The following is a 19,873-nucleotide window of genomic DNA, read 5'->3' as shown; positions in this document are numbered from 1 at the left end:
GGGGGAGATACTGACTGTAATTTGGAGAGTCTGGGTTTGGGAAGCAGCAGGTCATCCTGGGGAGGTCTCCACCAAGTAGCTAGACTTGTAGGTCTAAAATTCAGGAGAGAGGGTGAAATGATGGTTGAAGTCATAAGCTTAATGTGCAGAACAAAAAAGAAAGAAGAAAGAAGACCTCAACCAGAGTGTTGACGGGGTCAGGCATATCTGAATAGAAGAAGAAGAGGAGCCAGGCCGGGCGCGGTGGCTCACGCCTAGAATCCCAGCACTTTGGGAGGCTGAGGCGGGCAGATCACCTGAGGCAGGAGTTCAAGACCAGCCTGGTGAAACCCCCATCTCTACCAAAAGTACGAAAATTAGCTGGACCTGTAGTCCCAGCTACTCCGGAGGCTGAGGCACCAGAGTCCCTTGAACCTGGGAGGTGGAGGCTGCAGTGAGCTGGTGAGCCAAGATTGTGCCACTGTGCTCCAGCCTGGGCAACAAAGCAAGACTTTGTCTCAAAAACAAAACAAAACAAAACAAAAACCAGAGGAGCCAGGGAAGGTACTTGAAGAGGAGCAGCCAGAAATGTGGGAGAATCATCTCACAACCTCATAATCACCAATGGAAAAGATAATTTTTTTAAAAAGGCATATGGGCCTGGTGCAGCAGCTCACACCTGTAATCCCAGCACTTTGGGTGGCCAAGGTGGGAGAGTTGCTTGAGGTCAGGAGTTCAAGACCAGCCTGGGCAATATAGGGGGACCCTGTCTCTACCAAAATTATTATTATTATTGGAGATGGAGTTTCGCTCTTGTCACCCAGGCTGGAGTGCAATGACACAATCTCAGCTCACTGCAACGTCCGCCTCCCAGGTTCAAGTGATTCTCCTGCCTCAGCCTCCCAAGTAGCTGGGATTACAGGCACCCACCACCACGCCTGGCTAATTTTTGTACTTTTACTAGAGATGGGGTTTCACCATGTTAGCCATGCTGGTCTCGAACTCCTGACCTCAGGTGATCCACTGTCCTTGGCCTCCTAAAGTGCTGGGATTACAAGCATGAGCCACCACACTTGGCCTCTACCAAAAATTTTAAAAGGCCGGGCTTGGGAGCATGTGCCTGTAGTCCTAGCTGTTACTCAGGAGGCTGAGACAGGAGGATTGCTTGAGTCTGGGAGGTTGAGGCTGCAGTGAGCCATGATTGCATCACTGCGCTCCAGCATCAGCAAAAGAGGGAGACCCCATCTCTAAAAAATAGTAAACATATGTAAATAGCATCAAACAGTAAAGAGTTGTTGAATCGGAAGAAGACTAACAAGAGGCCTTCAGATGTGGAAATTAAGTCTTTTTTTTTTTTAAGAGACAAGTTCTAGCTCTGTCACATAACCTGGAGTACAGTGGTATGATTACAGCTCAGTGCAGCCTTGAACTCCTGGGCTCAGGCAATCTGCAATCCTCCCGCCTCAGCCTCGCAAGTACTTGATGACAGGCGCACATCGCCATGCCTGGCTAATTTGTTAAAACTATTTTTTGTAGAGACAGGGTCTGGCTGTGGTGCCCAGGCTGGTCTTGAACCTCTCAGCTCAAGCAATACTCTGGCTTCAGCCTCCCAAAGTGCTGGCATTACAGGTGTGAGCCACCACACTCAGCACTAAAAGACCTTTGAGGGTCCAGTTGTAGAAGCATGCTAGGGTAAGTGGCCCTATTAAAAAGGCCTAGGCATGATAACCCTGAGAATATCTACATGTGAGTGGAAGTTTGACAAAAGGGGAAGAGAAGGAATGCGATGATAGGGTCTAGGAGGAATTATTTCAAGGTAAAAGAAGGGTTAGGGATCTTATCTTTTTGTTGTGGTGCCTGCCCTGGTGCTTGGTGATAACGACTCGCTGGAGACCTACTGCATGCTGGGCACTGTGCTAAGCCCTTTACATCACGGATTGTCTCAAAGCCTCTAGTTTTTTTCTCCGTAATATGACCTACACACAGCGGCCAAATCGACCTTCTCAAGTGCTGATCACACCTCTCCTCTCCTATAAAACCACTAGCTACACCCTTTTCTCCAGAGAGTGAGATCCAAACTCTTTAGTTTGGCAGCTAAGAACCTTCTTGGTGTGACCTTCACTCATCTGTCCAGTTGTGTCTCACTCTGCTACTTTTCTAGCACAATGAGATCCTTGCCCATGAGCATGCACTCATTAATTCATCCAGTCAACACATATTGAGCACCTACCATGTGCCAGGCACCGTTCTAAGTGCCGTGGAAAGAATGGAAACAAGAGAAATGACTCCCACCTTTCATGGAGTTTACCAAAAACAAATCAATTAAGAAATTATCAGACAGGTGTAAGGACTTTGATGAAAAAAGAGGATAATGTGGTGGAGGGTGACTAATTTAGATGGGATAGTTAGGGAAAGTCTTCCTAAGGAGATAGGTTTAGGCTGAAACCTGGTTGACAAATAGGAGGCAATGCAAGGGCTGGGCGAGGAACATTCTGGGCAGAGGGAACAGTTAGTACCAAGGGTCTAAAGAGCGCACAACGTTGGCATGACCAAGGAGCAGAGAAATCAAGAGTGCTGAGGTGAGGCAAGGGAGAGGGAAGGGGACATCACAAGAGGCTGGACGGGGAGGGGACAAAACCACAAGGGCCTCTTAGGCCTGGGTAAGGATTTGGGTCTTCATTCTAAAAGCAATGGAAAGCTGCTGAGAAGTGATGTGATTCGATTTAGGATTTTAAAAGTTCACTCTGGTCTCTGTGAGTGAAACTAGAGTTTTTTCAGAGCAAAAATAATATCAGGAAGATCAGTTTGGAGGCTGCTACAGGAATTCAGGTAAGAGACTGGTCATTTGGTATTGAAGAGTGGCAGTGAAGACGGACAGGTTTGACAGACAGGTTCCAGAGGAATCTGGGAGGTAAAATTAATGGGCCTTGGTGATGACCTCAATTTTGGAGTGAGAAAGAACAGATGTGTGGAGCATGTTCAAGCAGCAAATCATCTAGTCATGAGGTAAAAACAAAAGAAAACTATTGAAAGGGTTACCTCCACTCTCAGCAATAGCACTGAAATATTCCCTGATCATGGCTGGGGAGGGCTGGGGGGTGGTGGGCAGGAAGACAGGGAGGAGAGGGGATTGGCAGGGCCCAAAGCAAATCTCACATTGCACTTCGAGAGCTCACATTTTACCATAGCTGAACAACGTGAAAATCAAAGTGATAGGTGGCCAGGTGCAGTGGCTCTCGCCTGTAATCCCAGCATTTTGGGAGGCCAAGGCAGGTGGATCACCTGAGGTCAGGAGGTCAAGACCCACCTGGCCAGCATGGTGAAACCCCATCTCTACTTAACATATAAAATTAGCTGGGCATGGTGGCATGCATCTGTAATCCCAGCTACTTGGGAGGCTAAGGCAGGAGAATTGCTTGAACCTGGGAGGCGGAGGTTGCCGTGAGCCAAGATCACACCATTGCACTCCAGCCTGGGCAACAGAGCAAGACTTCGTCTCAGAAAAAAAGCTCACATCTTACAATAGCTGAACAACATGAAAAACAAACAAAATGATAGGTGGCTAGGCACAGTGGCTCATGCCTGTAATCCCAGCACTTTGGGAGGCTGAGGTGGGCGGATCACCTGAGGTCAGCAGTTCAAGACCAGGTGTGATCTCAGCTCACTGCAGCCTCCATTTTCCGGGTTCAAGCGATTCTCCTGCCTCAGCCCCCCAAGTAGGTGAGATTACAGGCACATGCCACCACACCCGGATAATTTTTGTGTTTTTAGTATAGGTGGGGTTTTGCCATGTTGGCCAGGCTGGTCTCAAACTCCTGACCTCAGGTGGCCCACCCGCCTCGGCCTCCTAGAGTGCTGGAATTACAGGTGTGAGCCACCACGCCCGGCCTGAATCTGCAGTTCTAAAAAGTTCCCAGATAATGCTGATGCTACCGGACTGGGCTGACAGTTTGAGAACCACTGCACTGAATTAACTAAAAAAAATTTTCTGGTCAATTATCTAATGATGCTTTCAAAAACAGAGGTAAGGTTATCAGCTGAGTTCTATCCTTCATGAGCCACAGCACTCAGATGGCATTCCATATAATGGAAGGGAATGAAAGAAAAAAAAAACCTTTAATCCACCACTTTGCTCTCTAAAAAGTGATAACTACCCAGCTCCCTCCTTAACCCCTTGCACCTGCGCTTACTCCTCCACTCCCATTCCACCAGGATCAAGGACCCCAGCACAGGATCTTGCAAAGCTCCCTACAACTTAGACTACACCCCTCCATCATTTCCAAATTCAGACTGGTTTAATGGATATAATACGGGTCCTCCAGTCCTGTAGTGTCTCACAGGCACTGTAACAAGTCCCAGAGCTGGTCTGTTGTTGCAGGGGAGGACTGCAGGCTGGAAATCTAGTGACTTGCAGCCAAATCTGGCTCTTCTGTCAACTATTTGGCCAATGATCAGTCATGTCATTTAGCATTTTTGCACCCTAATTTTTCAACAGTTTTTTTTTTAGTCCCTCACTATGAGAGAAAAAGGAATACCTAAAGAAATATTAGCCAAAATTTTCTTGGAAAAAAGACATTAGCAACAGAATTATAACATTAGAGATATTACATTTATAGTTAACCAACAAAGTGCATGCGTGTGTGTGTGTGCATTTTTAGATCCTCACAACAACCTTGTGAGGTAGGGAGAAGATGAAAGTCTGGCCAAATTAAGCGTCAGGGCCAGGACTCAAATACTTTACCTTCTCAGTGAAGTCTGTGTTCTTTCCAACACACTGCCTTCCCTCAATTTATTTCAATTGAATGTAGGAAAGTGCTAGTGCATAACCTGGATGGCCCTAAAAGGATCAGAGAATTATATTAACCTAAAACTAAATGGCCAATGACCCAGCAAATTAGAAAACAAGAGTTGCTTCCTTCAGCCAAATGCCAGGGAGGACCCCTGTAATATCATTTGACATTCTCAGCAATTTTGCTTCCACAATTTTACAATCCTCTACTAGGTCCCTCTGGCTTGTTCATTGTAGGATATTTTCTGTGTCAGATGACAGCAAACCTCCTGTAGAAGTACCTCATACACTGCCATTTCAAAGAGCTTCTGAAATTCTTTCAGCCTCCAAGTCACAAGACCGCAAACATCCTCTACAATAATTTGGCCTTGTCATGGCAGTGAGACATCTGGTGACTAATGCCTGCACAGCACTGAACTGGGAGTCATTTCCATTTTATTCAATCTGTGTATTCCAACCCCAAACCTTCTAGTTCCAATCTAATTTCTTTCAAGTTCTGAGTTTGGGGTGGGGGGACTACACTAATAAATTTCTAATTGAGTAATAAGACTGATAAAAGCCACCAGTCTTGTATTGAGTGTCTTTTAAGGGCCAGGTACTGCATTAAAGCCTTTATATAAGACCTCAAATATTAATCATTAATAATGATGTGACCATTTAATTAGTGAGCATCTATGTTGTGCCAGGCACTGTACTAGGTGGTTAACATGTGATCTCTAGGCCACATTTTTCTCACTTCTCATGTAGTAACTAGGCATCAACTTTTTTTTTTTTTTTTTTTTTTTTTTTTAGGTAGAGTCTCACTCTGTTGCCCAGGCTGGAGTGCAGTGGCGTGATCTCAGCTCACTGCAACCTGCACCTTCCGGGTTCAAATGATTCTTCTGCCTCGGCCTCCCGAGTAGCTGGGACTACAGGCATGTGCCATCATGCCCAGCTAATTTTTGCATTTTTAGTAGAGACAAGGCTTCACCATGTTCGCCAGGCTGGTCTCAAACTCCTGACCTCAAGTGATCCACCCACCTTGGCCTCCCAAAAGTTCTGGGATTACCGGTGTGAGCCACCACGCCTGGCCGGCATCAACCATTAAACTCACATTTCCCTAAGAGTCAGTCACACACTGAAGGAATGCCTTTTGTATTCGGACCGTTATTTGGACACTTTAAGTTTATCCTCTCTGTTATAACATAGACAAGAAAGAGGGAGAAGGGCCCAAATTGAGCCACTGATGCCCGGGTTTTCTCTATTTGGGGTGCTTGAAGACAGTAGCAATGAAAATTTGCAAGGGAGCAGCAGAACACTAAAGACTATTTCCTAAATCAATGGGTGTTTTGATGGCATAAAAGATGCGCTTTCTGACGGAAGCTCTTGTTACATTTACTACAGTGGAAAGGTTTTTCTCCTGTATGCGTTCTCTGGTGTGTGAGGAAATGGGAACGCTGATTGAAGGTCTTGCCACACTCAGGACATCGATAGGGCCTGTCTCCTAAGTGGATTCGCTGATGGGTAATAAAGTGGGAGCTCTGATTGAAGCTCTTCCCACATTCCCCACATTTGTAGGGTCTTTCTCCTGTGTGGATTCGTTGGTGCTTAATGAGGGCGGAGCTGTCGGCGAATGCTTTCCCACAGTTTTCGCACTTAAAAGGTCTCTCACCTGTGTGTGTTCTTTGGTGCGTGACCAAATGTGAGCTCTGACTGAAGCTTTTGTGGCAGTCAGGACAACTGAAAGGCCTTTCTCCTGAATGAGTACTCATGTGAGCTACAAAATGAGAACTATCTCTGAAGCCCTTCCCGCACTCCGGGCATTTGAAGGGCCGTTCTCCCGTGTGGGTTCGTTGGTGCTTAATCAAATCCGAGCTCTGGCTAAAACTCTCCCCACAGTCATTACACCTATAAGGCTTCACCCCTGTGTGTGTCCTCTGGTGAGTGATGAAATTTGAGCTTCGACTGAAGCTTTTGTGACATTCCAGGCACGTGTAGGGCTTCTCGCCTGTGTGGGTTCTTTGGTGCATTATGAGGTGTGGCTTCCGCCCAAAAGTCTTCCCACACTCTGGGCACTCATAGGGTCTCTCCCCTGTGTGGGTTCTCTGATGTTTGATGAGTGTTGAGCTGTCACTGAATTTTTTCTCACACCCCTTGCATTGGTAGGGCTTCTCTCCTGTGTGTGTTCTGCGATGGGTGACAAGGTCTGAGCTCTGTTTGAAGCCTTTTCCACACTCAATGCACGTATAGGGCCTCTCGCCAGTGTGGGTTCTTAGGTGTCTTATGAGATAGGAACTCTGGTTAAAGCTTTTCCCGCATTCTGCACACATAGGCTTCTCTCCTACATAGCCATCCAGGAGCTTGTTTAAATCCCTCTCCTGTGAAAAGGGCTCCAGCCGGCCCTCTCCTGGAAGGGTTCCATGTTGCCCTTCTAATTCTAGCCCTCGCTCCCAGTTTCCTCCCCAACTAAGAGTATGAGAAAGATCTTTATTGGTCCTTTCTGAGGATGTTCCACATTGTTCTGCCGTTTCAGAAATGTCCTGATTGAGCTTCGCCACCTGATGCTCAAAGTCTGAAAAATTAATGTAAGTAACAGAGAATAAAGTTATCAGTTATCAGGAAGGAATATCAGAAAGCAGTGAGAAAGATGAAAATCCTTGTTTCTGCAGCAGACTGCACTTAATTCAACCGCTCTGCTTTTCACTTTGTGAAAAGTTTAATGAGGTTCATTGAGCTGTCAGAACACGTGAATTCCTAAATTTTTAAATTTTAAGATGGCCAGATGAATCTTGATATCCTTCAAGCGGAGACCACATATTGTCAATATTGTGCAGTTTCTTTAGAAGATATTATAGGTTTAGGCCAGGCGTGGTGGCTCACGCCTATAATCCCAGCACTTTGGGAGGCCAAGGCAGGCAGATCACATGAGGTTAGGGGTTTGAGACCAGCTTGGCCAATGCAGTGAAACTCCATCTCTACTAAAAATATGAAAATTAGCTGGGCATGGTGGCAGGTGCCTATAGTCCCAGCTACTCGGGAGGCTGAGGCAGGAGAATAACTTGAACCTGGGAGGCGGGGGTTGCAGTGAACAGAGATTGTGTCACTTCACTCCAGGCTGGGAGACAGAGGGAGACTCCGTCTCAAAAAACACATAGGTTAGACAAAAGTGAAATGCTTAATCAAAATGAAGACTTTATTTAGTCAACTACTGACCATTAAGTCAAATTTAAATGTCTGCTAGTAAGAACAAAATTCTAGGGCAGCATTCCAAATTCTTCATCTAAACAAGGCTGAAATGCTAGATTTCCTTCCACTGGGGAGCACTCACATCTCACCTGTGTGGCTTTCCCTCAGGATCTTCCTCGCCTCAAAGTTTTGGAGTGGTAGGACCCATGGCTCTTCTTTCTGCTCCAGCTGGGAGATTACACTAGGCCTGGAAATTCTACACAGGAATATAAACATAGGATGTGAGTTTGAGCCAATCACACAAGGCCTGACCAAAATCCAAGCCCTACTCCCTGCCTAGGTATGGGAGAACACCAGGGGAGCTCTGACGTGTATTTGGTCTCATTAAAAGTGCAGCCATGGTACAGTGATAAAACAGGGTGATTTCCCCCAACATGTTAAGAAAAAAAAAGCCCTTTTCCTCCCATTAAAAAAAAAAATAACAACAAAAACCGACTCATGTGACAGAAACTCTGAAGTAAATACAATAACCATTTCTGAAGGTACAAGGCTAAAGCTAAATATGGAGAGGATTTATCAGAAACAAAGCTGCCATGCCCTCACCCTTAGAAAGAACGAAGGAAGTTAACTATAATGTTGGGCTTTAAAATTTTCCCAGAATGGCAGCAGTCAAAAGAGCCATGAGAAAAAGACAAACACTTGTTAAATAGCCTGTAAATATATGAAAAATGTTTAACCTCACTATAATCAAAGAAATTCCATTATAACAACGATACACTGAGGCAATATAGTGTAGAGGTAATGAGTGCAAACTCAAGAGTCACACTGCCTGGGTTTGAGTCATAATCCTGCCTCTTCTTACAAGATGTGCGGCCTTAAGAAAGTTACTTAAACTCTGTGTCTCAATGTCTTCATCAATAAAATAGGGATAAGAGGCCAGGCGCAGTGGCTCATGCCTATAATCCCAGAACTTTGGGAGGCCAAGGCGGGCGGATCACGAGGTCATGAGTTTGAGACCAGCCTGGCCAACATAGTGAAACTCTGTCTCTACTAAAAATTAGCCAGGCATGGTGGCACGGGCCTGTAGTCCCAGTTACTCAGGAGGCTGAGGCAGGAGAATCGCTTGAACCCAGGAGGCAGAGGTTATGGTGAATCGAGGTCACACCACTGCACTCCAGCCTGGACGACAGAGTGAGACTCCATCTCAAAAAAACAAACAACAAAAAAAATTGGGGTAAGAATAAGATCCACTGGCCAGGTGTAGTAGCTCACACCTGTAATCCTAGCACTTTGGGAGGCCAAGGCAGGTGGATCACTTGTGAGGCCAGGAGTTTAAGACCAGCCTGGCCAACATGGAGAAACCCTGTCTCTACTAAAAATACAAAAATTAGCCATGTGTGATGGTGCACACCTGTAATCCCAGCTACTTGGGAGGCTGAGGCATGGGAATTGCTTGAGCCTGGGAGGCAGAAGTTGCAGTGAGCTGAGATTGCACCACTGCATTCCAGCCTGGGCAACACAGTGAGACTCTATCTCCAAAAAAAGAACTTCAATAAATGTTAACTATCGTTGCTATTTTTCCCAGACTCTTTTTTTGTGTTTTGTGTGTGTATTTGTTTGTTTTTGAGACAGGCTCTTGCTCTGTCACCCAGGCTGGAGAGCACTGGTACAATCACAGTTAACTGCATCCTGGAGCTCCTGGCTCAAGCGATTCTCTCACCTCAGCCTCCCAAGTAGCTGGGACCACAGGCACAAGCCCCTACACCTGGTTAATGTGTAGGGTCTCATTATTTTGCCCAGGCTGGTCTGGAACTCCAGAGCTCAAGTGGTCCTCCTGCCTCAGCCTCCCAAAATGCTGGGATTATAGGCATGAGCCACCACACCCAGCCCCAGACTATTTAAATTATAATACTCACTGTGAAAGGTAGAATATAAAGAAATGGACACTTTCATATAATGTTCGTGGGAATAAATCAATTGATTCACTCTTCTTGGAAGGCATTTTGCAAAGTATTAAATACCTTAGAAATGTATCTGTTCTTTGACCCACCAATTCTAATTCTGAGAATTCTAAGGAAATGACAAAATTATACTTCAATAAAAAATACTTTAAAAAAAGAGCTAAAAGATGTTTATCACAACCTGGTGAAAGTTTAGAAATGACCTAAATGTCCCCCAACAAAGGAATAATTATATAGCTCACTGCAGCCTGGAACTCCTGTGCTCAAGGGATCCTCCTGCCTCAGTCTCCCAAGTAGCTCAGGCAATTGCTATTTTTATAGGTAAAAAAAGGTCAGGTATATGGTTCAATCTAATGTTTGACTTCATCAACAAAATAATATTGTATTCTATAAAACAAAATACTAGGTGGTTATTTTAAGTGATGTAAAGAAAGATATTTATTGTTGTCAAAATATACTCACAATACAACATGGAAGAAAGAATGTACAGCTGAATATACAGTATAATCCCAATATTATTCTTTTATGCTTGTTTTAAAATTGTATATATGCTTAGAAAAATGCTGGTAGGATAGTAACTCTTCAGTGGTGGGATTAGGGATGATGTTTGTTTTCATTTTGCTTGACTTTTTCTTTAATGAGTATACATTACTTGTATAATAGATGAAGTAGGCCAGGCACAGTGGCTCACGCCTCTAATCCCAGCACTTTGGGAGGCCAAGGCCAGCGGATCACTTGAGGTCAGGAGTTCGAGACCAGCCTGGCCAACATGGTGAAACCTCGACTCTACTAAACATACAAAAATTAGAGCTGGGCCCTCTCCTGTAATCCCAGCACTTTGGGAGGCCGAAGGGAGCAGATCACTTGAGGTCAGTAGTTTGAGACCAGCCTGGCCACATGGAGATAACCCATCACTACTAAAAATACAAAAAATTATCCAGGAATCGCTTGAACCCAGGAGGCAGAGGTTGCAGTGAGCCGAGATCACGCCATGGCACTCCAGCCTGGGTGACAGAGCGAGACTCTGCCACAAAAAAAAAAAAAAAAAAGAAGTAAAGCAGGAAGAAGGGTAGCCATGATATTTGAGAAAGGGCACTGGAGGTGTTTTTTGTTTGTTTGTTTGTTTTTGTTTTTTTCTTTTTTTGAGACGGAGTCTTGCTGTGTCGCCCAGGCTGGAGTGCAGTGGCACCATCTTGGCTCACTGCAAGCTCTGCCTCCCAGGTTCACGCTGTTCTCCTGCCTCAGCCTCCTGAGTAGCTGGGACTACAGGTGCCCACCACCATGCCTGGCTAATTTTTTGTATTTTTAGTGAGACAGGGTTTCACCGTGTTAGCCAGGGTGGTCGATCTCCTGACCTCATGATCCGCCCGCCTTGGCCTCCCAAAGTGCTGGGATTACAGGCGCCTGCCACCACACCCAGCTAATTTTTATATTTTTAGTAGAAACGGGGGTTTCATCATGTTGGCCAGGCTGGTCTCGAACTCCTGACCTTGTGAGCCGCCCATCTTGGCCTACCAAAGTGCTGGGATTACAGGCGTGAGCCACTGCACCCAGCCTATTTTTAAGTGACAGAAAAAATTACCTCCTTTTCCACAAAGACCTCAGAAGTCTCAGAAGTTAAGTGGCAGAGGTGAGAGTCCAACCCAGGCTGGAAAAGGGGGATAGTAATACGTATGTCAAAAAGTTATGATGAGATATTAAAAAGACAATAAATAGCAAAGACATTTGCAAACCATAAAATGCATAAAGAAATAATTCTTTTTCTGCCAAGGAGGCAACAATTAATGTTACAGAGGTCTGGAGCTCTAAGCCGCCAACATACCAGAGACTCCTCAGACCTGGGCCCTCTCAAAATATCTAAGTCTCAAATTAAAGGAGAGTAGTGGTCAGGCATAGTGGCGCCCGTAATCCCAGCACTTTGGAAGGCAGAGGCCAGTGGATTGCTTGAGCTCAAGAGTTTGAGACCAGCCTGGCCAACACAGCAAAATCCTGTCTCTACTAAAAACACAAAAAATTAGCTGGGCATGGTGGCACATGCCTGTGATCCCAGCTACTCAGGAGGTTGAGGTGAGAGAATCGCTTGAGCCCAGGAGGCACAGGTTGCAGCGAATCGAGATCGCGCCACTGCACTCCAGCTTGGATGACAGAGCGAGACCCCGTCTCAAAAAAACAAGATAAATAAATAAAATAAAAGAGAGTAGCATTCTTACCCTTTGAGAGCCCATTCTTCTAACTGTGCTGGGTGGCATTCCTGAAGAGGATTCTCTAAGCAGTGTCCAGGTAACCCACTCTTCCCTGAAGTCCCCAGCCACATTATCAAGGGTCATCAGTTCCTAAAGCAAGAGACCTCAATGTGCATCAGTAGCTCCCTAGATATTCTCACCATTGTCTGAAAGCCAAAAAATGGCCACCAGTGTACACAAACAACCCCCACACCTGACCAGAATGGTCCCGAGGTAAATTCTGTCAACCACAGAGGGTTGCTTTTCTTAGTCTGCTTTTACATACGTCTTCTCTTGGCCAGCTTTCCCATTATTAAGAGAAACCTAGGCCTCCCAAACACATCGACAGAACCCAGTCTTTTAGATACATTAACTTTTTGAGGAACAAATTGTCCACGATTTGAACAAGGTAAACAAAGGAGAGAGTTGGCAGGTATAATTTGATTTCTGGAAAGCTTTTGATTCTCCCCAACTTCATTTTCCTCAGCAAGCAAGGAAATTGTGGACTTAACTATACTCATGTTAGTTATGAGAACAGCTAACTTCTTGGCTTGCAGATTTGGGGTCAACCTCAAGGGACAGATTATACAGAACCCCAAAGGGAACTGTGTTGGATACCATTCTATTTCAAGATCTTAATGGAGTCAGAAATAAGACTGAAAAAGACTTTTTTTTTTTTAAAAAAAGACATGGATAGGTTGTAAAAATAAGTGAAAGTCAATGGGGATAAGCACAAAACACAACTCTTAGGGGCTGAAACCAATCATTAATATATTAATAAATTGACAGCAATATCATGAAAAACATTACTTTTTGGAGGATAGTCAGAGTCAATTACTGGAAGGATCAGTCATTTATTCAACAATCAATATGTTGCCAAGCATAGGAGTCACATAGAAATTAAGATAATGTTTTTTCCCTTAAAAAGTTTCCAGTACACCAGCCTCAGCAACATATTGAGACCTCTTTCTCTACAAAGAACTTTTAAAAATCAGCCAGGCATGATGGCATGCACTTGTGGTCCCAGCTACTCAGGAGGCTGAGGTGGGAGGATCACTTCAGCACAGGAGTTTGAGGCTGCAGTGAGCTATGGTGGTGCCACTGCACTCCAGCCTAGCAACAGAGTGAGCCCCGTCTCTCCCTCAAAAAAAAGAAAGAAAAAATGCAGCCAGCATGACCACCCACTACAAAGAATATTGCATTTCAAGGGAGGAAGGACCAGACTGGGGTGAAGAAGTTTTACTCTTTCACATCTTTTGTCCCACTACAAATCACCTATTTACTACTGGAACACACACACACACTTTTGGGGGAAATATTTATGTATTTACAGACATTATTATTGGTCATTTACAAAGTATTGAGTTTTTAAGGATCTAAAAACCATCTCTCTGGTTTAAAACTTTAACAAACAACAATAATGTAATTAGAAAGTAAAAATTGTAATAAGAGTTGTCAGTATTGGCTGGGTGCTGTGGCTCATGACTGTAATCCCAGCACTTTGGGAGGACGAGACAGGCGGATCACCTGGGGTCAGGAGTTCGAGATCAGCCTGGCCAACATGGTGAAACCCCGTCTCTACTAAGAATACAAAATTAGCCGGGTGTGGTGGTGCACACCTGTAATCCCAACTACTTGGGAGGCTGAGGCAGGAGAATAGCTTGAACCCGGGAGGCGGAGACTGCAGTGAACAGAGATAGCGCCATTGCATTCCAGCCTGGGCAACGAGAGCGAAATTCCGTCTAAAAAAAAAAAAGAAGAAAAAGAAAAAAAAGAGTTTTGAGTATAATTTTTATTTCTACATTCATTACAAAAAACAGCTGCAGGGCCCACTTGCTGGAGACAGCGCCACTGAGGAGGGGAGACGTCTTAGCCATGGTTATAGAAACCATGTTTCCCAGCCCGTCCCTTTCCCCACGCACAGGTGACCTCAAAGGCCCCACAGCGCTGAGGGCCTGTGACTAAGTGCCATTGTGAGAAGCTCCAGTACGTTCACCGGGTTTATTAATAGGAACATGACTGCACGCGTGGGGCCGAACCCCGTTCTTCTTCTCGGTGCTCGCGCCCTAACCAGGGTGCGGCGGTCAGAGGGTCACAGATCGGCTGAAACCCGGGGACCACCATCGAGAAGCAAGAAAACTGATTAAGAGAATGACTTATCCCGCCGACGGTATAGAGACCACAGCTACCTCTCCCACACCCCAGCAAGACCCGGGGGCCCCCAAAGGCCAGCGCGGGAACCCTGCTGAGAAAACGTCTGAGTGGCGGGCAAGCCCCCTCCACGCCCCTCAGCAGCGCGCCGCTGCCGCCGCAGGCTCCCTCCTTGAATCACTCACCGCCCCAAGGCCCAGCCAGGGATGGAGCAGGAAGTGAGTCCTCCACCGCCGAGCCGTACCTGGCCCGCAACCCCGAGGCGGTGCCTCCCAGAACCCGACCGGGATTCGTGACAGGGCTGTGGGGACACAGGTGGGACTCCGACTTCGACAGCCAGCGGCCGGAAAGTACCGCCCCTGTCCTCTTGCTGTTGGCTTTTCAGTTTCCATGGCTAGAACTTTTCTCTGTCCATAGGCTAACAGAGCTGTCAATTATCGCCTAACCTTCTGGGAAACGTAGTCCCGAGCAAGACCTCAAAGGACTCGGACCCGTGGATGTCCAGTTCCAAGCGCTGAAAAGTGCTAAACCCAATTCCCCAGCTACCGGTCCCCAGGAACCGCCTGTTTGGAGCCGAGGGACCTAAATGCTGTACCCTCACTGTGGCATCTGCAGATGTGAATCTCCTGGCTTCACCCACCTACTGCGGAGCAGCCTGGTGCCCACTGTGAGGTCTCCCGCGCTCTGGCACCTCGCCCCTCCACAGCGCAGAGCAGCTCAGCCCTCGGGCCTTTGCGGCCTCTCTTCTGCCCAGTCTTCCATCTCACCCCCGGCGGCCGGAGCCTGCAGGGTGTTTGCGGAGGCCGGGTCCCAGACCAACTCAAACTGGACATTAGAAAGGCCCAGCAGAAGCCCTTAGTAGAAAACAGACATTCCGCATCCTTCCCTTGGCGTCAAACACTCAGGCACATCCCCTTTCCTTCTGGTTGATAGCCAGAGGAGGCGGGTGAGGACATCAAGTATTCTGGGAAATGTGATATTGGGCTTCAAACTGGGGAGGCTCCTTGTGAGAGCCAGTGGTCACTTTGGGTCGGCCCCTAGCTAAAAAATAACAAAGACTTTCCTTAAAGTGAAGAAAATGTGCCTGTCTACTCCGTTTGTTGATTCAGTGCAATTTAGAAAAAGAAAAGAACATTTTGTGATGTACTATAAAACGCTTTGAATTACCAGCCATACAGTTAATTTTTTTTTTTTCCAGACGATGTCTCGCTCTGTCTCCCAGGCTAGAGTGCAGTGGCACGATCTCGGCTCACTGCAAGCTCTGCCTCCCGGGTTCACACCGTTCTCCTGCCTCAGCCTCCCGAGTAGCTGGGACTACAGGCACCCGCCACCATGCCCGGCTAATTTTTTGTATTTTTAGTAAAGACGGGGTTTCACCATGTTAGCCAGGATGGTCTCCATCTCCTGACCTCGTGATCCGCCCACCTCGGCCTCCTAAAGTGCTGGGATTACAGGCATGAGCCACCGTGCCCAGCCCGAGTTAATGTTGAAGATCTCTTTGATGCTAATTCCACCATTCCTTCAACAAAAATAGGGTGCATTTTCCAGTGGATATTTATTGAGAACATTCTATTCTCAAGATCGTTCTGGGGGCCGGGCGCGGTGGCTCACGCCTGTAATCCCAGCACTTTGGGAGGCCGAGGCGGGAGGATCACAAGGTCAGGAGATCGAGACCATCCTGGCTAACATGGTGAAATCCCGTCTCTACTAAATACACAAAAAATTAGCCGGGCGTGGTGGCGGGCGCCTGTAGTCCCAGCTACTCGGAGAGGCTGAGGCAGGAGAATGGCGTGAACCTGGGAGGCAGAGCTTGCAGTGAGCCGAGATCGCGCCACTGCACTCCAGCCTGGGCGACAGAGTGAGACTCCGTCTCAAAAAAAAAAAAAAAAAAAAGATCGTTCTGGGAACTGTGGTTAGTCAGGAATCATACATAACCATTACCTTCATGAAGTGCACAGGCCAAAAGGAGAAATAAACCATAAAAGGTATCAAAATCCTAAGTAATTTTTTTTTCATATAGCCAGTGGCATCTTAGTTATTCTGCTACACAATTGTAGTCATCTGCAAGATAACTACATTGCATTTTCGGAAACTCTGTCGACTATGAACAAATATCTGGTTAGCAGAGGTAGTTAGACGTAGTTAGATTTAGTTAGATGAAAATGAGGAAAATGGAAATCTCCGAGGAGCTCAGTAACAAAGGAACACCCAGGAAACCTAGGGATTGCCAGGCCTCCTGTAACTGGAACAGAGTTCAGGACCTGGAGAACCGAAGGCATCTTCAGGCCCCTCGGTAAGTCTTTGTAGCATTTTGCCATTAAGGAGATCACGAAGATTACTCTTCAATCTGGGACTGGAGTGGGGAGATGAACATGAAGAGTCACAGAATCTGGCTGGTGGCTATCCCCTGCCGCTCTCTCCAGCTTCTGTTCCTTCTGCCTTACCTTGTTCTCTCGGCGGTTTGTTCACCATTATCAGGTGTGTGGGGAGTAGGGGAAAGGAAGCTTGGTCTCATGACAAGGGCAGTCAGTGCAGGAAACCAATCATGTACCCGCAATGGCCACGTGAAGAGAGGATCATGACCTGTTCGGGGGTTTGGTGCTAAAGGGCGTGGCCGAGAGGAGGCGTAGAGAAGCGAGGAAAAACTGTGAAAGGACTTCGAGGAGCATGAAAAGAGAGAAAGATGTGTCAGCAGTTGCTATAACTGAATTTTTTTATTTATTTTGAGACAGAGTCTTGCCCTGTCGCCCAGGCTGGAGTGCAATGGCACCGTCACAGCTCACTGAAACCTCCACCTCCCAGGTTCAAGCGATTCTCCTGCCTCAGCCTCCCAAGTAGCTAGGATTACAGGCGTGCACCACCACACTTGGCTAATTTTTTGTATCTTTAGTAGAGACGGGGTTTCACCATGTTGGCCAGGCTGGTCTCGAACTCTTGACCTCAGGTGATCCACCCGCCTTGGCCTCCCAAAGTGCTGGAACTACACGCATGAGCCATCGCACCCTGCCAGAACTGATTTTTTTTAAAGAGAGAGTCTATCATTATCTATTGCTGTGTAACAAATTACCCCAAAATTTATTGGTTTAAAAAACCAAATATTTGGTTTTTGTGCTCCCAGCTGTCTGGAAAAGCCGCCGGTATTTTTCCACCTGGCTCTCTACCTCCAGGCAGGTGCACCCGAGGTCCCCCTTCCCACCCCACCTTCCGCCCGCCCGCACACTTGGACCAGCCCTGCTGACCCGGAAGCGGACATTTCTGCAGCTATTCTGAGCACACGTCGGCGGAGGGAGCGGGACGCGGCCAGCGGTCAGCGGTGAAGGAGGCAGGCCCTGCGCGGGGATCACGGAAGCCCTGTGATTCATCATGAAGTTCCAGTACAAGGAGGTCCATCCCTTTGAGTATCGGAAAAAGGAAGGAGAAAAGATCCGGAAGAAATATCCGGACAGGGTCCCCGTGATTGTAGAGAAGGCTGCAAAAGCCAGGGTGCCTGATCCGGACAAGAGGAAGTACCTAGTGCCCTCCGACCTTACCGATGGCCAGTTCTACTTTTTAATCCGGAAGAGAATCCACCTGAGACCTGAGGACGCCTTATTCTTCTTTGTCAACAACATTATCCCTCCCATTAGTGCTACCATGGGCCAACTGTATGAGAACAGTCATGAGGAAGATGATTTTCTGTATGTGGCCTACAGTAATGAGAGTGTCTATGGGAAATGAGTGGTTGGAAGCCCAGCAGATGGAAGCACCTGGACTTAGGGGTAGGGGAGGGGTGTGTGTGCGACTTGGGGAAAGAGAGGGCGGCTCCCACCGCGAGGAGACAGAAGGTGAAGACATCTAGAAACTTTACACCGCACACACCATCATCACATTTTCACATGCTCAACTGATACTTTTTGCTGCTTCTTTGGCCCAGGGAGAAAGCATGTCAAGACAGAGCTGTTGGATTGGCTTTGATAGAGGAATGGGGATGATGTAATTTTATGGCATTCCTGAGATTTAATTTTTGTGCAATTTCATAGAAGGGTCGGTCAGGAGGTGGACAAGTTGGGGTCAGAGATGATGGCAGTCCAGCAGCAACTCCCTGTGCTCCCTTCTCTTTGGGCAGAGATTCTGTTTTTGACAGTTGCACAAGACAGGTAGGGAAAGGGGACTTGTGGTAGTGGGCCATACCTGGGGATGAAAAGAGACCCACTGTAATTGATGCATCGTGGCCCCCGATCTTCTCTGTCCCACACTTCTTTTCTCCCATCCCAGTTGCAATCTCACTCACAAACATCACAGTGCCACCCCAGGGGTGGCAGTAGACACCAACCCAGAAATTTAGACAGGGATCTCTTATCTTTGGAAAATACGGGTTCGGCATGAGGGTGGTTATGATTAAGAAGACAATTTTGTTATTAAATAGCATTAAACTGGAATTGACAGAGTGTTGAGCATCTCTGTCTAACCTGTTCTTTCTCTCTGGTGCTCCTTATCTCACCCCTACCTTGGAATTTAATAAGCTTCAGGCATTTCCAGTTGCAGACTAAAACCACTTCTAGCATCTCCTTTAGTATTTTATATGTATCAGGACAAAGATGTCTTATGGAGGGAAGGGGCAGGTATGAAGTAAGGTAGATTATCTACACCTCTCACTCATTCAGGATTCTCACTCCCATGCTGCTGTCCCCTCAGTCTTACACTCACAGGAATGCTACGTGATGGCCAGCTGCTTCCCTTCTTGGTTATCCACTGCAGCTGCTAGTTAGAAAGGTTGGCAGGGATGACTTTTAGTAAATCATGGGGATTTTATTGATTTATTATCACTTATAGGGTTTTGTGGGGTGGGAGTGGGGAGCAGGAATTGCACTCAGACATGACATTTCAATTCATCTCTGCAAATGAAAAGGGTTCTTCCTCTTGGGGGATATCTGTGTGTCAGTTCTGTCAGCTGCAAGTTCTTGTGTAATGAAGTCAATGCCATCAGGCCAAGGAAATAAAATAATTGCTTACCTTAAAAAAACAAAACAAAACATTTGCCAGGTGCAGTGGCTTATGCCTGTAATCTCAGCACTTTGGGAAGCTGAGGCAGGAGGATTGCTTGAGCCCAGGAGTTCAAGACCAGCCTGGGCAACATGGCAAGGTCTCATCTCTACTAAAAATCAAAAAATCAGCTGGGCTTGGTGATGCGTACCTGTAGTCTCTCAGCTACCTGGGAAGCTGAGGTAAGAGGATCACTTGAGCCTGGGGAGATTGAGGCTGCAGTGAGCCAGGATGGCACCACTGCGCTCTAGCCTGGAAGACAGAGTGAAACCCTGTCTCAAAAAAAATTATTTTATTTCTGTTGATTAGGAATCTGGAACAGCCTAGGTGAGTATCTCTAATTGAAGGTCTCTCACAAGGTTGCAGTCCAGACACTGGCTGGGACTACAGTCATCTGAAGGCTTGACTGGGGCTGGACGGTCTGCTTGCTCCCAAGCTCCCTCATGTGACTGTTTCCTCACTTGTAGCTTCTCCTCATAACGTGTCAGCTGGCTTCCCCAGGGTGAGTGATTAAGAGAGAAAGAAGCAGAAGCTGCAATCTAACCTTGGAAGTGATAGACCATCATTTCTGCCATACTCTTTTG

General features: G+C 46.7%; 2 protein-coding genes across 2 annotated transcripts; one reads left to right on the top strand and one right to left on the bottom strand.

The window, feature by feature from the left end:
* Positions 1-5,886: 5,886 nt before the first annotated feature.
* On the bottom strand, positions 5,887-14,619 carry ZNF774 (zinc finger protein 774). Its single transcript, XM_003268501.4, has 4 exons — positions 14,453-14,619; positions 12,105-12,227; positions 8,083-8,189; positions 5,887-7,319 (listed from the first exon to the last, which is right to left on the bottom strand). Exons 2-4 carry the CDS (start codon positions 12,206-12,208, stop codon positions 6,085-6,087), a joined length of 1,446 nt encoding a protein of 481 aa, XP_003268549.1. The 5' UTR covers positions 12,209-12,227; positions 14,453-14,619; the 3' UTR covers positions 5,887-6,084.
* Positions 14,620-17,388: 2,769 nt separating this feature from the next.
* LOC100595852 (gamma-aminobutyric acid receptor-associated protein-like 3) lies at positions 17,389-19,269 on the top strand. Its single transcript, XM_003268500.3, has one exon. The coding sequence runs from the start codon at positions 17,631-17,633 to the stop codon at positions 17,982-17,984; it is 354 nt and encodes a 117-aa protein (XP_003268548.2). The 5' UTR covers positions 17,389-17,630; the 3' UTR covers positions 17,985-19,269.
* The last annotated feature ends 604 nt before the right edge of the window (positions 19,270-19,873 follow it).

The sequence above is a fragment of the Nomascus leucogenys genome, chromosome 6, assembly GCF_006542625.1.
Source record: "Nomascus leucogenys isolate Asia chromosome 6, Asia_NLE_v1, whole genome shotgun sequence".
Classification (NCBI taxonomy): Eukaryota; Metazoa; Chordata; class Mammalia; order Primates; family Hylobatidae; genus Nomascus; species Nomascus leucogenys.
The sequence above is the reverse complement of the archived record's forward strand: the minus strand, read 5'-3'. Positions and strand labels throughout refer to the sequence as shown.

What these genes read in the sequence shown, in the direction of transcription:
- ZNF774 (XM_003268501.4), bottom strand. Translation starts at nt 12,208, where the DNA reads ATGTGGCTGGGGACTTCAGGGAAGAGTGGGTTACCTGGACACTGCTTA. An exon ending in GAAGAATGGGCTCTCAAAGG is followed by an intron (nt 8,190 to 12,104) that starts GTAAGAATGCTA and finishes ATTCCTGTGTAG; the next exon opens with AATTTCCAGGCCTAGTGTAA. An exon ending in CCTGAGGGAAAGCCACACAG is followed by an intron (nt 7,320 to 8,082) that starts GTGAGATGTGAG and finishes TTAATTTTTCAG; the next exon opens with ACTTTGAGCATCAGGTGGCG.
- LOC100595852 (XM_003268500.3), top strand. Translation starts at nt 17,631, where the DNA reads ATGAAGTTCCAGTACAAGGAGGTCCATCCCTTTGAGTATCGGAAAAAG.